This window comes from Python bivittatus, unplaced genomic scaffold (assembly GCF_059951505.1).
Source record: "Python bivittatus isolate LINGU-HERP-01145 unplaced genomic scaffold, Pbiv_v1 ctg000440_np1212, whole genome shotgun sequence".
NCBI lineage: Eukaryota > Metazoa > Chordata > Lepidosauria > Squamata > Pythonidae > Python > Python bivittatus.
In genome coordinates, this window is record NW_028277063.1 from 4,562,623 (window position 1) to 4,580,591 (window position 17,969).

A 17,969-nucleotide genomic window follows, 5' to 3' on the forward strand; every position below is an offset into this window, starting at 1 on the left:
CTTGATGGAATTAGCATATATTAGTAAAGAAGCAGTCAGGGGTGTTCATGGGGGGGTATTAAAAATCAAGATGGTGGCTACAACCATGTGATCGAAGCCTGAATATTTTTATGTGCATCATAATGTTTGTGAAAACAACAGGGCTTTGGTCACATGGCTGTGGCCACCACATTGACTTTTTTGACACCCCCCCAGACATCCCTGGAAACAGTAGTTCTAAAAAAGAAAGAGCATAGCTTGTTTTTATACATTGCAACGGCAGAGTCTTAAGAGTAATTCCCCATCTCCTTCTGATGAATATTCATATTTATATGAAGATGGCCCATGCCACCTGCAGGTTTAGCGAAAACAATCATGGGTTTAATTAGAGGCACTTTTAAAAAAGTAAGTGTATTAATAACATTTGTGACTTGAGAGTAAACTGAAAGCCACATCTCTGTACAAGGGTCTAGAACAGAGAACGTTCCTAGAACAGTGAAAAGGAAAGTGAAAGTGAAAGGAATGGGACGGAATGGAATGGAACATGCGACAGACATAACCTTAGGAGTGGTTATCCCTGGAGCTTCACCTAAGTCTTTGTTTTCATTGGTGTTATAGATCAGGGAACAATAGGAAACTGATAGCAAATTTGCAGTAGATCCCAAGCTTTTCTGATTCTCAGAAAATATGAAATGGGAAAAAAAAGTTTTCCAGTTCTAAATTGCAGATAGGGTAGAGGAAAACCTGAAATGAAACCACAATAGAATATGCATATAATGGAAAGATGAGCTCAGTTCTGCCTCTCAAAACAAATTTCTTGACTATGTGCTAAGAGCCAACCTTGTTCCTTAATCCTAAGAGTACGTCAACTCACTATCTTCTTTGACTTGTGTCCAAGCAGTAGATCTTGGGGATCTGTAAGAACAAAGTTAATTCCTTAGATTTGAAGCCTGATCTACACAGATAACAGGTATCCTTGCATCAAATTCAGTGTGTCTTCCTTCTCCCTCACAGGTGCCAACACAGAGAGAGCAAATCAGTGATCTGCACCCATAACTTCACAGCCAGAAACGACAATGAACTGTCAGTGCTTCAAGGGGACACATTAAAGGTGAATTTATGATTCAGGGTATCAGCCATGCCAGGAAGGGCAGTTGAAGCCCTGATGTAAAGAAGCTGACAGCATTTGGGAATCCAAAAATTGGGAAATACACCATTGCTTGCTTACTTCTGCAAAATTAGCAGTCTCCTTTAGCTAAATAAATGTGAAATGCTTGGACATGTGAAATCATGATATTTTCTCCCGTGCAGGCCATGGGTGTGCCTTAAATTGGAAGCATAACTATGCATAAACAGGCTGTTAACTAAAAAGGTGGTGGACCGGTAGCAGCTATGGAATTATTTATGAGGCTGAATTAGGACTTTTCGTGACAGTTCTGAGTATCACAAAAACCGGCTGAAATGTTGCCTCTGTTTATACAGAAACAGGTATTTTTGTTTGCTGTTAGGTTCTTGAGGATAGTAAGAAGTGGTGGAAAGTCCAGAACCGTTATGGTCAAGTTGGTTTCGTCCCTTATAATATTCTTGCTCCAATGCTGAATGGAGAAGATCCCAATATCCAGAATGACAAGGGAATGGCTCCAATCAATATCAGCCCTGTAATAATGAAGGTGAGTCGGGCTACACGCATTAGGGCTTTGTTTATTTGTTTCTGTTTGTTAACATTTTATGTCCAATGGGATTTAAAATGAAAAACCAACATTTTAAAAATGGCAAAGAAAACAGTTAACTGAACCAACAAAACAATCAGACTAAACATCAGAGAAAAACCGAGGAAATGTATTTATTTATTTAATTTAGACATCATATTCATATCGCTGTCCATCTCACAGATCATGACTCTGGGTGGTGTAGAGTTAAAAAAAATGGTTATATAGAACAGCCTTCGCTTTTCCTAATGTTCTTCAGATACTGTATGTTATGACATCATCATCTGCACCCGGTACAGGCCAGAAAGGGGAAGGCAGCTGGAGCTGTTTATAAAAGGAGGGATGTTGCTGATAGTTTAGGCAGAAATGTTGTTACTCTCATGCAACCAGAATTCAAGGTCAATCAATGACATTGGCCAAATGTAGATGGCTACAAAAAGGAATCTGACAATTTATAGAAGAGAGCTCTATTAGCAGCAAATACATTCATCAGCAGCATTATTCCTCTATTGTGAGCGGTCAGGCATGAATACCATTGTGCCCAATGTAGCCAGAATGGCATTATCCATGAATAAGAAGACCATCAGCAGACTGGACTCCAAGGTTTGCATGGGTACAAAAAAAAATAAAAAATCATGCAAATTTCACTGGTAACAGGGTACCAAATGACCATTATCAGGCAGGAGAGGTGGAATGAAATATAGTAGAGGAAGGTAAGGCTAGTGAAGAGGAACACTTCATGTTTTGTAAGTCCCACTTGTAATATGAGATGCTGAGAACATTAAATGGAGTATCCTGCCCTGCTTAGGGATGTCCTGGGAGAATCTATTGGCAACTGTTGAAAACCAAGTACTGGATTAGATAGATCTTTGGGGGATCCAATACCGCAGCTCAGAGGTCACTTGATGAAGCCTGATGAGATTTAGGGAAAGCAAAGCTTTCCCTCTTTGAGCTCTAGAAAATGCTGAAATATCAAAGATGGAAGAGTATTTCTTATAAAATCAGATCTCTATTCCACAGATATAACTTTAGATAGTGCTGAAAATGTAAAACCAACAGATAAAAACATTACTTGTCAAAAAATTCTAAGGGGATATGTAGGATCCAAGTGAACTGGGATTTCACATATTAAAACCCAGCCAGTTCAGTGGATTAATTGCTTGTAGATAATTAATGTAGCCTTGTTACCACAATTTCTTGTGACATCTCCTCTCCCTGATCAGAAATAGACTTCTGCCATTCATTGTTCTTCCTTTCTTTCTCTGCATAGAAAACACCACCTCAGTCACTACCAAAGACCAAAAGTCTGCAGTCAAATGGTGTAAAATGGGCCAGCACTGAGGAGCTTAACAGGAACCAGAGTAAGAAAGGTAAGACCCCTCTTTCACTTGGAACTGCAGAGCCAGCCAGCCAGCAATTCTTTTTCTTATTGTTTTGCCTAAGCACATGGTCCAAATAGCCTCTGACCTAATAAGAGCACAAAACTATGGAATTGTGTCTAGGGGGAGTTCACTTGTCTACTAAAATATCCTTTGGACAACCTGAACTCTGGGGTCTAGGACAAGGATGGAGACCTTGTGGTCCTTCAGAAGTTGCTGAATTACATTCCAATCATCTCTCTCACTAGTACCCATGGTGACTAGAGTTATTGGATAGCTCAGTAGCATTTAGAAGCCACACATTCCCCATCCTTGCTCTAAAATAAAGCAATATAACGTATATATTTTTAAACAACTAAACTAGCTTCCCAATACTTTCCTGATGTGTTGGATCATGTGATATTGGAGAGAAGGTATAAAAATACCCCTTTTGCAAAGTGAACCTGCTCCTGTGAGCTGGAGAAACTGAAGACTCTAGCCCACAACTTCCTTCAATGTCCTTTCTAGAGCACTTTGTGGCCTACCCTCATAACTCTACTTGCTAACTGAACATCTACTTGTTCTGAGGATGATCTCATTTGCTTTTTACCTCCTGGCTACTTCTTTCAATTAAACCATCAGCTGGTTTGCTTTCCCAGATGTACTCACTGCTAATGATACAGCAAAGAACATTACCTAAAGCCCTGGGATTGAGCCTATCTGTGGTCAAGACATTGAACATGGTTTTCAAGGATCTTCCAAATCCTTGGGGCAACCTATTATAGGGAATCCAGCCTTCCAGATGTGTGAGCTTCAGCTTCCAGAATTCTCAGCAATGACCATGCTGCTGGCTGAATGATTCTGAGGGTTGATAATCACTGGATCCAGATCCAGGAAGACTGCAGTTACTCTTATGGTCTCATACTACCAGGAAGTATATATCCCTCATCCAAATTATTCGAAGCACTGGAGAGGACCAATCAAATCCATAATCTAATCCTGAAAAATTCTACAGAACCTACAACATATTAGTTACTGCAGGATACTGTGGAAGGGGATATGACTGCCACTTGGATTATGGGCTATAAATGGAGATGTGCAAACTTGGGTGGTCCATTCCTCCCCCCCCCCCCGTTCTCTCCCCCATCCCACCTACCTGGATCTGTGTGTTCCAGGAATGGCTCATCCATTTTCAGAAGTGAATGTTTTGGAATAGGAAGTGGTCTTCTGGACTTGATCTGCCCCAAAGCAGACAAACTACCCTGGAATGCCTGTATCTGCACATCTAGAAGAAAAACAATAAGTTCTTGGCAGAGAACACATAATTTTTGCACTTACCTAGATATAAGGACAACTCCTTTGCTTCCCCATGCTTGTTTTTTCAAATGAATCCTTGGTATCATGAGTGACATCTCTTCCTGCCCTGGCAGAACTCTTCAATACAGTCAATGAGGAGCTCATCCTGAGGCTGGCCAATGGGACAACTGGTCATTGCAAGACTCTTCACATCTCACGTACTCCAGATACTGATGTCCCTTTAGACTACAGTTCGAATCCTGATCAAGTCCAGACCTGGCTAGAGGCCAAAGGGTTCAATCCATTGTGAGTTGGCCTCTGTTTCTCTGTGAGAAAACATATGGGTTGGCATTAAAATCGAGGCATATCTTTCCTGATATTTCTCTCTTTAAATCATATTAGATACTAGGTCAGAGACATTATGCATATCAACAACCTGCCTAGTTGGCAGGCATCTAATCTTTCAGTGAATGACCTCTGCGTTAGCCACCACATAAAACAGCAACAGCATTCCCGAACAGCTCATTAGTTTGTGGGCTTCTCAAATTTGCCACTGAGCTATGATTAACTATGGATTCTTCTTCCACACCCCTAATAGATACTAATTAAATTTAAGAGTAAAACTGTGTAAAATAAGATTCCTGATTAGTTATTGGTTTGGGGGGGGGGAGTCTCTCATTGTCTAACACCAATCAATGGGGACCTAGAGGTAGCAACTATCTGACTGGCCTTGCTTGCCCAGTGGGGGTTCTTACTGGTGCTTTAGACATTCTGCTATTTATCCACCCTGACCTATCTGTGGTCAAAAGAACTGTCAGAGTATGACATAGTTAGAGGTCATTTTCAAATCTGTTTCATGTTTAGAGTTTAAATGGAATGAATCCTTTTTCCTATCATGGCCTATTTATTCTACCTACTCTTTTCCCCCCTTCCTGCAGGACTGTGAGAGCACTGGGAATTCTGAATGGATCTCAGCTCCTTTCCTTGCAAAAGGAGGAGTTCAGAGCTGTCACCCCTGAAGAAGGATCTCGAGTCTACAGCCAGGTTGCCATCCAGAAGGCCCTCCTGGAGGTACCAGGCATTTTGAAGTCTTTTGAAGGGTTGGAAGAATGGCGATGAGGCATATAGACAGTCAAGACCTCAATGAGCTGAGAGGTCTAGCCAGGTTCAGCAAAGATGGACAGAGCCAGGGGGCTGATAGTGATGAGGCAAGCTGAAGTTTTCAAAGAAGCAGGTAACATAATTAAAGTGTAGTGCTGGAAGACAGGAAAATATCCATCCTTAATTTTCCACTGTTTTCTTCTAGGATGCTGGAAACATATCAGAGCTAGAGGCTGTGATGGCGAGGCAAAAAAGGAAAGCAGAAAGATCGGACCAATAGAGCTCTCTCTTAGTGTGGCGGTGTGACTCTACTAAGAAATGTGGAAATGCAGAGTATCTTTCAGCTTGGCTTATCTCTCTCCCTATAGGATCAAAATCTACCCTGAGTAGGGACGTCAGCTCGAAAGAATTGGTTGTGGTTGTTATTGTGGGTGTGTTTTGTATGCCTGATTTGCTATAAAAAAATGAGTGACCATCGCTAGATGGTATCTCCAGTTTCTCCAGTTTCTCTTTTTAAAATAGACCTCATGGAGCAATCTTCTTGCACTCTCCCCCTTCCCTGATCCTTAAATGAAAAGAAAAAAAAGGGGAAATAATTGTCATACAGTATCTACGCTATCTCCATTTTAGAATGATTGCTTATCTCTTTCTAGAATGAGCTCTTGATCTCCCACTAGAAAAATACAAGTAAGTGTGCACCATTATGCATTCAGTTTTAGTTCTTTCATTAAAGGTTAGCCTGGATATTGTTTTTCAGTCGCATGGCATCGTGAACTTTGTGCATCTAAATCTGCATGAAAACAATCATTTTATACACAGTTTATTTACTCAAGTTCACAGCGTGTCATGGGAATCGTAGTCAAATTTCTCCCTCCACGTCCGGTGAATGACATTTTACAATTCATTATAATTTTTAAAGTGAATCTTCCTCTTTAGCCAAAATGACTCCACTTGTCCCTTTTTTTTTAATAGATAAGTTCTTGTGAAATAATAGCTCATCATTAAAAAATGTGGAGGAAATATGACTCATGAAAGGGATGAAACAGATTTTTTAAGTGTGTTGCTTTAAATTCAGAGGCCATTTTTTTTTTGTCATTGAGCAATACAATCTTTGGTCACCAGATGGCGCTCGGTAGCTTCTGTTTGGGGGCAAATCAAGCTATTTCGCTACAGATCTTTCACTGCAGACCAAAAGATTTAGCCAGGTTTTTAACAGCTTGCTCCTATTGTCCTGAAAGCAATTTGTATGGGGAAATGAACTGAATCAGCTGCTTTGAAAGAGTGTTGTGCAAGCAAATGTGATGCTTCAACTTAAAAAAAAAACAACTTATGGTAAAATGGGGTCATTTACCTTGAAACTCGCTCTGGTGAGGTTTTATTATGGGGTCTCTGCATGTGTGTGTGTATAGCTAGTGATTTAATTCGGGGTTTTTTTTCCCCCCCAGTAGTTTTCACACAATTTGATGCAAATGTGTTGAACAACGTACCATAGTAGCGGTGCTTCTGAAGCAGTTTTCATTAGAAGTTTCTTGAGTTCAATTTTACCCCTAACTCTACCAGCAGTTTTCCACCAATGGTTTACCCCCAAGCTGCCTTAAGATTAATGCTTTTGTGGAAGAGAAAGTTGTTGATGGTAAAATCACTGTAAGCTGATTTTACATAATAAATCTAATGCGGGAAATATTTATTTTTAAGCATATTTATATTAATTCATGTTATCTGTGGTTAATGTTTGTTTTTAAAAGATTGATTTTTTTTTTTTTGATTTTTATTTTAAATGGATGTGGCCTGATTTTGAAAGCTCCCTAGAATAGGGTCGCCTAGTTAAGTTGCCTGTTAAGCAAAATGGGTTTCTGAGCACCATGACCCCCCTATTCCCAATGCAAATCTCCCAGAATGAAAATAACATGTTTAAGGCCACAAATTCTGTCCTAAGGCTGCTTTGCAGAGGAGAAGAACTGGGAATTAATGCCAAGATCATCTATTCTTCATGGTGGCATTGATACGTTCATAAACATGTTTTTGCAAATGTGTTGCAATAATAAAGGGCCCATTCACATTTTTGAACACTTTAATAAAGCAGTATTGAAGGGATTTCAGTTAAGTTTGGTCCTGGCAAATTGAGTGCAGTCCAAAAAACCTCATAAGAGAGCATCTCTCGTTGGTCATTAATTAATATTTGCACATTTTATGTTTCTGATTTATTTTCTCAACCCTTTCTGAGATGCCCAGCTGCTCGTTGGTTATAGTGGGACATGATGGAAGTGCGGGATCCCTATTGTTTCAGGGTGTGGGGAGATTTTATGGGGGACATTGTTAATTATATTCAAATCTGTAAATAAACATCTCTAACAAGCAATAAACTGCCTCATGGTACATTTCCAGTTTTGCATGCAAAGCAGTGAATATTTTGTCTACTGATGCAAGTTCACCGACCTATTAATCTCACGAAGGATTTGCACTAAATGTTTATTGATACACTGATGCTTTCACTTCAACCAGCAGTAGGCGGCCTCTGGGTTGATCTGTTTGAATGGCGGAGTTTCAGCTGCATTCTTCCATGTAAAACCCTTTTACCTCATTTCCTGGTTTATAACTTCAGGGCTGTTTTTCACCCTGAAAGCTGTTGCTCCTATTTATTCTATTCTTATACATTGGGGTCCTATTAAAATTATCCAAAGCTATTTAGCATTAGAACAAGCTCAAATGCTTTCAAGGGAGTGGAAATGCATTGTGAGGTTAAAAGGAAGGTTAGTACAGTGACCTCCTTCTTAGTTTTGTGGCGTGAAACGGGGGCTTATCAAGGTGTGATGTAGGGACCCGTGAAGTGAAAAGAGGAAAGAGATGAGAGGAACTTTGGAGGAAGGGCTAGAACAGGGTTAATGCTTTGCATTTACTGTAGAAGAGCAAACATCAAAATATTTCCCCTCCTTTGTGGAAGTCCATTGTTTTCTTCTTCCACTGGCCCAGATTTTGCATCGACCTTCCATGTCATGTCTGGTCTTCCAAATTCTCAGGATCTTCCTCCACCCACTTGATTGATTGATGTTTTGCACTCCTGTCTTTTTTCTTGTCATCTCAAGATTCTATCTGTGGGCACCCCATACCATTTTATTCTCACAGCAACAACCCTTTGAGCTAAGAGGTTGAAAGAATAATCTAGTGGGCTTCGTGATCTAACAGGGACTTAACCTGGATTTTCCCCATACCTGTCCAATACCTCAATTGCTACACCAGCTCTTACTATGATCAAGGCTGTTTCCCTTCTTGCTTCCCTCTGCCGTGTAGAAACCACGGTGCAGCTCACTTGGGTTCTCTTGGAGGAAAGCAGGTCCAAGCAGCTTGTTTTGAGGAAAATGTCTGGATTTTGCAACTTGAATGTTGTGGTAAGTGCTGTTTATGGAGCAGATTCTTCTAATTCCTGACAGAACAGCCCAGACCCTTTCGGAGCGGGTCTGAGCCTGCTTTGGAGGGCGGCTCCCAGAATGGGCTTGGCCTGCCAACTTCAACAGGCCAGGCAGAATGGGGCGGGGGAAAATTTCGATTCTGTCTTGCCTGGCATTTGGGGTCCATGGGGTGATGGTTGATCCCATGAGCAAAAAATAGCTCAGCGAGGTGGTCGGAAGTCTTAAAATAAGCAGTGGCATGTGCTGAAGATGGAATGCGAGTACTGGTTTGACAGGGGTGTTTAGGATGGGGTTGGGAGCTATTGAGAGGATGACTCAGTCCTGGCAAGAAATATCAGTCTTGTTGCCAAATCCCATATATTGCCACATCCACGCACACACCCCTTCAGGGATCTTCCCCTTGCTATATATTTCCCAACCATTAGCAATCTCCATTAGGGAAGCAGCCATAGAAGTTGCTGGGAATACGGTAGGGCTGAAGGAAAGCCCAAAACTTTCTTATGTGATTCCCCAGCTAAGTAGTCATGTAGTTTTCCAGAGAAAGTAGAATCTCCGGTTTCCTTTTCATTGAGTTGGCCAACCAGGTTGTACCACTGTGGACAGCAGATTAGAGGCCCACAGGAAGATTGGCAACTGGTTGAAGAGCCACACCCACCAGATGTTCATAAATAGTTCTCAATCATCCTGGAGAAAAGTATCAAATGGGGTTCAGTAGAGCTTCCTCTCTCCTCCTGTGCTATTCAACATCTTTATAAATATCTAGAGGGTAGACTAGATGGAAGCGATGCTTATCAAATTTGCAGCTGATTAAGACTTTAAAGAACAAAATCATTGAACTTGAACATTTGACCTTGAACATTGTGTCAAATCCAACAGGATGATGTTCGGTGGTGACAATTGTTAAATCTTCCATCTGAATAGGAAAAACAAAACAAAACCTAGACACCAGAATAGGGAGACCTAGTCTGGCAGAAGTAAATGTGAGAAATATCTATCGATGCTAGTGGACCTTCAGCTGAATATGAGCAAGCTGTGAGATGCAGCAGTTAAAAAGGCCAATGCAGACTTTTGCAATGCCAATGCCTTAATTGAAGCATTGTGTCCGGATAACAGGAAGTAATTGTCCCATTGAACTTTGTGCTGGTAAGATTGCATTTGGAGTTGTGGTGGGTTCAGGGCACTGCATTTCAGAAGAGACATGGAGACGCTGAAGTGGGTGCAGAGACCTACAGCCAAGGTTAAGGGATCTGGAAATCCAGCCCCATGAGGAACAATTAAAGTACCTGGTCATATTTAGCTTACAAAATGAGGATTGGTATGATAGTGATCTACACTTAGATCTCTAACTCTTAAAGAGGGTAACATACCTAGAGGGGACAGCCTGTTCTTGGTTGACACCAAAAGCCTGACAAGGACCAAGGATTAAAATGAAAAGAACGAAGATTCAGGCTGAATATTAGGAGGAATTTAAACAGTGCACAATCTTCCAGGAATACTTCTGGTTTTCCCTTTGCTGGAATTTTGCAAACGAAGTCTTGGGTGGCCATCTATCATGGACACGGGTGGGTGCTTGCACATGTGAAGGGCTGGATTATATGACCTGTAAACTATCTATCAGCTCACACATACTATATACACGTCTTCCCCAGCTCATCTCACCACAGAATATTAAGTATTGAAGATAATTATATCGGCATAGTCTTCTCCTTAACATGTCTGTTTTCTATGAAGAGGGATTTTTTATTATTTGTAGGGAGGAGCATTCAATCATGGAAGCCCCTATCCATGCCCCAGAGAGGTCCAGACACAAGTTTATCACCTAAGTGGAGATGAACCATGGAACCAAGATCCCAAAAAAGCAGCAGCTGTGAGAAGCTTATGGGAGCCTGGGCCCCCACCCCCCTAAAAAGTAGCCCTATGCAATGAACCTTCCTCTCCATCCCTTAAAGTTGGCAGACAACATCCGATGCAAAGTCATGAATTTATTCAACGTTGCCCTACTGCCAAGCTCACATCTGCTACTGAAATAGACAAACCACTAATCAAGCGGCAAGGTTTTTCCTGGTACCCAGAGCTAGCTACAGAGGGATATAGATTATATTGGGGCAGGGGAGAGGAGAGGAGCAGTATCACCAGGGGCTTTTGGTCAAGATACTCTCCATCAGCTTCCTTTTCAGTGAGTTCTTCTCCTCACCAACATTCCCATTGCTCTTCCACCAGCCATCTCCCTCTGGGATCAGTCTTCACAACTTCCAACATGATCAGCAGTTAAGATGTTAGATTAGGACCAAGAAAACCCAGGTTCAGGTCATGGAGCCATCCAGTTGTGGAGCTCATTCAAAAACCTCGGGCCAGCCTCTATCTCTTAGCTTAACCTACCGCCTAGACATCAAGTGAAGGGAGACTTTCAGGTCCACCTTTTTATGTTCCTACAGAACAGGCAGCATATAAATGAATAAATATATGTGTATATGCTACCTTTTCTTAATCTATGCAGACCCTGGGGTAGGTGGCTATTCTGTTCTTCACTTTTCTCCCTTTTCACCAGCAGCATCTTGGGAAGAAGAGATACACTGGGACAAAAGCAACATGGAGAAGGATGTGAAAACCCAGTGCAGAAGATTGAGAGTTGGCCATGGGCCCTTTTTAGGGCTACTGTACTAGGCTGTACAGTTCCAAATGATCACTACAGTGCAGCAAAAGCAGCTATATTTTGTTGTATTTTTTTGCTGCCTTCTAGGGGCTATCCGGACTTCTACAGTTCAGAGGTAACCACTCTCCGGAGGCTTTAGCAGGTACACCTTTGTGAGCCCAGATTCTCCACTCCAAGTTATGTACATGTCTCAGGCAGTATCAGGCAATTCCACGCTCTCACACAAGGTTTGTGGACCTTTACACATGCACATGTTGTTTTGTGAGTATGGGCCATAGCTCAGTGTTAGGGCACCCATAGGATGGGCCCAGGTTCACTTCAAGTAGGGCTGGAGTTTTAAAAAAGGATGGTAGACAGTAGAGTTAGACAGAATGATCTGATGTAGTAGAAGATAGCTTCTTTCTTCACAGTCTCTACGTTCTATACCAATATGTTCATTCCGATCTTGTGTTTGCTATGGTCGCCATATCCCTCTGTGTGACAAGACATCCAATGCCTCTGTGCTTCTTCTGTGAATTCCTCCTTTTTTCCCCCTAGGCCTAAAGCTTCGCTCAGTCCGTCTTTGGAGAACAGCTGTTTTAAGAAAGCAACTCAAGTTGTGTTGGCACAACCCTCACTGTCTTGAGTTTCCTCTTTGGGCCATGGCTCACAGATTGTCTGGCAGCCCTAGCAAAGCCTGGCTCAGCAATTAAACCCAGCCCTGGCTGTGCCTCTTTGGTTCAACAATTAAGGCCTAAGATTGCACCACTCTTCTCGAGATGTGTGGGCCATGGATAGGCAGAGGACTTTGACTCCTTTTGCAATACCCCTGACCCACATGCTTGCCTCTCCACCTTCCCCCCACTTACAGCCCCAGCGCTCATTGCATTCAGCGCAACTCCGCAGGGTACTGCAGCAGCAACAGCAGCGGCAGCAGCAACAGCTGTTTTTCAGCGCCTCTGGCCCTAGCCAAAAAGCTTGTGTTTAACCAAAAGCATTTGTCGTGGCTCTGTTTTCATGCTGAAATAGGATCCCGCCAGCTCAGCCCTGACCCCAGAGTGCAGGCAAAAGAAGCAGGGGAGGCACACTGTGGGGCCATGTGCTACCCTCCGCCAATCTGTGTGCCCACTCACTTTCTGGAGTTGTGCTGAATCTCTCCCGGTCCACCAGGCTGTTTCTTCGCTAGTCATTAATCCTGTCAGAAAATCCACTTCCTGCCCTCATAAAAGGAACTCATTTTATGTCTTCCTCATCTCCAGCATGAGCATTTTTATGCATAGCATGTTTAGTGTGCAGTCTGCAAGACTATATTTACTGGCAAATGCTCCCATTAAGTCTCATGAGGAATGTCATTAGTCAGTTTTATAACCAACAAACTGAGGCATTCTTGAAAAAAATGTGAATATAGTTCTTTGAGAGATCTACAGGAATGACCTAGTTCTCTTTCTTCCTTTACCAAGATTTGAGAACCGGGGCCCTCTCAGTGACAGACTACAACTCCCATCATCCCTGTTTGGTGTTACTGCTTGAAGATGACTGGAACAGGAACCAAACAATATCTGTAGGGTCACAAGTTCCCCATCCCTGTTTCTACATAGATGGTGAAACTGGTGAGTGCACAGACAGGAGTCCCTTAGGCAAAAGGTTACTCTCATCTGGAGTTCATCTCCTCTTTGGTGGTACCATCCAGTGCTCATAACCTGCTCCCTCTTTCCCAGGCCAATTTACACCCACAATCCCAGTGACCTTACTAGGTCTGACCTTGCTTGGTGTGACCTGTGTGACAATAGCACCCTCTCCCCACTACCAAAGTGGACTCCCATAGCCCCACTGCTAAACTGATTGATTAGCCATTCTGGAGTCCAGTTAGGAGAGCAGACAGGTACGTCAACCCTGCAGAGCACCCTCCTATGCAAATGATGTGCCTTGTTATACATCTGTTTGATGAGTCAGAGGGAGCTCAATTTTCCTGATAGAGCTGTCCCTAATTCCCTTGCAACCCAGGGGGTTATATTTCATCAGATAAATTAATCTAAAGAAGGGTGAGAGAAAATCACTAGCAGAATCTTGATTTGATACTAAATCAGATCTAGCAACTTGGCGAACAGATTTGAAGCTTTTCTGTCCTCGCAATGACAGGGTTTGGGAGTTAATTCATATGATTTGCTGAGGAAAAGCACCATACAGATTTGGCTATCTAAATGCAGATAGATGGCTTTTTATTTAAGTGGTAAGGAAAGTTTCCAAAATTCTTCAGTGGTATTGTGTCAGCAGCTGGACCTCCCATGGTGAAACAGCTCTCTATAGATCCTTATTGACTTTATGCAGGCTGGAGCTTTATTTATTTATTTATCTATCTATCTATCTATTTATTTATTTATATTTCAAATTTGTCACCGCCCATCTCACTGCAGAGCGACTCTGAGCAGTTTACAGTAAACGAATAAATATTAATTAAAATAGAATAAATATTAATTAAAAACACATTATGAAAGGTTTCTATATGAATAATAAATATCATCCAAGAAGCTGATGTTAACTAAGAGTAGACTTAGGGAGCGTCTTCAAGGGGAGTGTCTTCAAGGCGCCAGCCACCCCCAGGGTTGGTTATATCCCTTCTCGCCCCAAGGGAGTTGGCACAGCCAAGTCTTCACCCCTTTCCAGAAGGCTGGGAGAGTGGGGGCCTGCCTCACCTCTGGGGGAAGAGTGTTCCAGAGGGTGGGGGCAACGGCAGAGAAGGCTTTCCTCCTGGGCCCCGCCAGTCGACATTCCTTCATAGACGGGGTCCACAACCTACCTCCTCTGCCTGACCGGATGGGGTGAGTCGACGTAATGGGGATGAGACGGTCCCTCAGGTAGCCTGGTCCCATACCACGTAGGGCTTTAATGGTAATAACTAACATCTTGAATTGGACCCAGAAGCAAACTGCCATGCAATTCAGCTCCCACAGCAAAGGTGTTACATGTACCATCCTTGGGGTACCCAAAATTGCCCACGTGGCCGCATTTTGCACCAGCTGTAGCTTCTGGATAGCCTTCAAAGGTATATGGAGGCCCTCTGGCCAATTTCTAGCCCTCTTCACAGTGAATGAAATGAGGCTGCAGGGAGGGGATGTCCCAAGTGTACACAAAAGATATATGGGGCACTCATCTTTCTCCCTCTACTCATTTGGAGCTCTCCTATGTTCTTTGGAACCTGCAAATTACACTTTCACGGTGCCTATATTACATGCGGAAATGAAGGGAACTTGGAGAAGTGCTGGTTAACACCCATCTTAATAACATGGCTGGAGGGAATAAAGGCAATTGAGTTGTGCTAGCATGGTTTTAGCTAACCTAGTGAAGATCCTATCTACATCAGCTCTGGTCCCGCAACTTTGATGGCATCATTAGGATCATAGTGTCCCAATCCCACACTTGGCCAGCGATATCAGGAAAGACAAGCCCCAGAAAATGTGTCCAAAATGTAGTTTTGCACATTTGTATCAGGGATCCCTAGAAAGACTGATACTGCTGTGCGGAAAGTCTTGAATCGTTGGCCTACTTAGTCAAACTTCATGGAGAAAATTGTGCTGTAGGGCTTGGCCATGCAAGAGGTTCTCCTATGTAGAAAGAGTGTGAATCGGGTCCCTGGTTATTTTAAGGTGACCTTTCCAAAATCCTTGTGGAATTCTCAGGAATTCCAGAAGCAACAACTATACTTGCTGGAAAAATAGTGAGAGGGCTGTGCTGGGTTTTTTTTTTGGCATTTCCTGAACTTCCATAGACTTGTAAGTAATTATAGGAGGATGCTAAATTTGGAATGTGGCTAGCGGGTACTGATGACTAGAGCTATCATATCTGGGCTACAAAAATCCAGACAACCATCAGATGACAGCAGAAAGATACAGAAAATTCAACTTTTCTTGCCACCTAGTGGTCTTCCAGAGTTTTGCAGGCCAGAAAAGGTAGCCCTATTGGTGGCCACTAATCCACTACAACTGGAGTCACCTTCAGCAAATATTTAAATTCTTACTATATGGTGAAGAATTGTCTGTGTCAAATAAAACCACAAGGGTCTTTTGGGGTTGACATCTATACCTCGCTGATACTGAAGATCTGCAAACAGCTGTTTGCTTGGTTACTTGGAGTGAACTGAAACCTGCCTCTAAACAACCATAATACAACTTGGTTAAAGGGGTGGGATATAAAGTGGATGGATAAATAAACCAGGCAACTTCAGTTGGCTCTTTGTTTCTGTATAGTTTATATCTGTGTGAGGGATACTGGCCGAGAAGCTAATAAACAGCCTCTACATCAGTGTTTCTCAACCTTGGCAACTTTAAGACCTGTGGACTTCAACTCCCAGAATTCCCCAGCCAGCAAGGCTGGCTGGGGAATTCTGAAAGTTGAAGTCCACAAGTCTTAAAGTTGCCAAGGTTGAGAAACATTGCTCTACATGGTTCTCCTGGTGTCTCCTCTCCTGTCGTTATTCTCACAGCAATCTTGTGAGGTAGATTAGATCAAGACATTTATGTCATCCAATGATTCGACTCTAGGCCCTCTCACTCTACCTCTACAGGCTAGTAATGTCTGTAGACTAATGTGTGTAAGGCTAAACTTACACTTCAGGTGTAAGATCTGTCTCCCCAGGAAACGTGCAAGTACCCTGCAATCAGCTTGTAAGTGATTGCTCTGTGGTTCCTCCAAAACGCCTCATCTGTTCTCTGTTTCTTTGAGTGATTAGAAGTTCAGTCTTTCAGCTTCAGCTCTTACCTTTCCTGAGCTCTCACACACAACTATAACTTTCCAGACTTGTAGGAGTTACTGTTAAGTCAATTGCCTGCTCTACCTTCAGATTCTCGTGCTCTGTCCTCCCACACAGGCCAGGGCCCAACGCAGGAAATCTGCAGCCTTGGGCCCAGGGGGGGAATTAGGAGTGCCTGCAATGCATTTCCTGCCCTCAACTTTGCTTGGAACCAATTGATTTACTGGGGGAAATGAAAGCTTCTTCCCTCCCCAGCTCAGCTGATAATATCTCAACAGAAAATCTACTATTTACCAAACCCCCCCAAAAAACAAAAAAAAATCCATAACCAAATGTTGAGTTTTTCTGGGAAAGAAATGCATCACAGAGAGGGGGGAGATTGCTCAAAGCCAGAGGTCGTATGTTCCTTGCAGTCTCATACGGTTGCACTAGAAGAAATTAATAGTTTGATTCTCCTTCTTTCTCTTGGAGACAAGCTCGGTCTAACACCAAGTCAACAGCATGTGATGTTCAGAACAAATCCGGCTTCGTGATGGGACAGTCTTCTCTTCCCAAATGGCAATTCAGAGAGGGTTGTGGCAAGATTTTCCTGCAGGCTGTTTTGAACAATTACAACCTTCATTCACACTAATTCCTGGAGTTTCTCAGCAGGCCTAACAAGGACCAACTGAAAGGAGATGCCAGCCAAGGAAGAGCCACCAAAATGTGGATAATTTACAGCCAATTCTAAAAACAACCAAGCAAATAGTAGATCTTCGTTTGATCCATGTAAGACCCACGGTTTATGTCCCTCCATTAGGAGAACTGGTGACTTATTCTTACTCTCTGCTTCATTCAGACAAGGATTTTAATTTGTGATTGCCTTTCATCCAAATTATAGGGAAAAAAATGATAGAAAATCCAGATTATACGGATCATAGCTGGTGACCTTTATATGCTTTCCTGTCTTTCTCCTTGCCACAAAAAATACACTGCAGAGGGAAGGGTGCTCTGTTCTTTAACCAGTGACTAATTTTTAAGAGGACTTGTCCTTTTATAACATGTTTTTTTCAAGAGCCTTTACAAAGATTTTGTCAAAAACCTTCTCTAATGTATCCATCTGTTGTGCTTTTTCAACAAATTTTAAAAAACCTCAGACAGGAGTTAATTCTGTTTTATCGAAGTTTTCCTTTCACATCCATGTTTTTCCAGTTTGGCAACTTTAAGATGTGTGGACCTTAACTCCCAAAATTCTGGGAGTTGAAGTCCACACATCTTAAAGCTGCCAAGGTTGAAAAACACCATTTTGCATAATTGATAATTTATCGTTAAAGTTTTCCATCCCTCATCAGAATAAACTGGCTGACCATAATTTCCTGGACACTTTCTGGAACAGGAAAGAATTGAGGTCAAAATGTAACTTCAAACTCACTGAAAAAGCAGAGACCATTGTTTGAGAGAGAAAGAGAATTCGCCAATAATCTCGAAAGGACAGAGCTGTGAAACATTTTGATAATAATTAACTATAAATTCTGAAGTTGGAAAGTCTCTCTATTCCCTTTTGTCTCACATGCAATTCTAATTAATCTTACCCCATTGACTCTCTTGGGAATAAATGATTACATATATTAATTTGACTGAGACAATTTTTAATATGTTCAGACCTCCATTTTCTTTTCAACTATATCTTTGTTACATACTGAAAGCCAGTCAATGGAAATAGATTCTCTACCCTTCTTAACATTAAGGGATAGCCCAACA

General features: G+C 42.2%; 1 protein-coding gene across 1 annotated transcript in view; it reads left to right on the forward strand.

The window, feature by feature from the left end:
- Positions 1–7,828, forward strand: part of EPS8L1 (EPS8 signaling adaptor L1) — a 33,604-nt gene extending 25,776 nt beyond the window's left edge. The window contains exons 16-21 of the mRNA XM_007430990.3: positions 994–1,090; positions 1,488–1,649; positions 2,959–3,058; positions 4,477–4,648; positions 5,281–5,413; positions 5,649–7,828. Of these exons, the coding sequence (XP_007431052.1) occupies positions 994–1,090; positions 1,488–1,649; positions 2,959–3,058; positions 4,477–4,648; positions 5,281–5,413; positions 5,649–5,723 (739 nt within the window). The 3' untranslated portion in view covers positions 5,724–7,828. The remainder of the gene's footprint in view (positions 1–993; positions 1,091–1,487; positions 1,650–2,958; positions 3,059–4,476; positions 4,649–5,280; positions 5,414–5,648) is intronic.
- Positions 7,829–17,969: the final 10,141 nt, after the last annotated feature.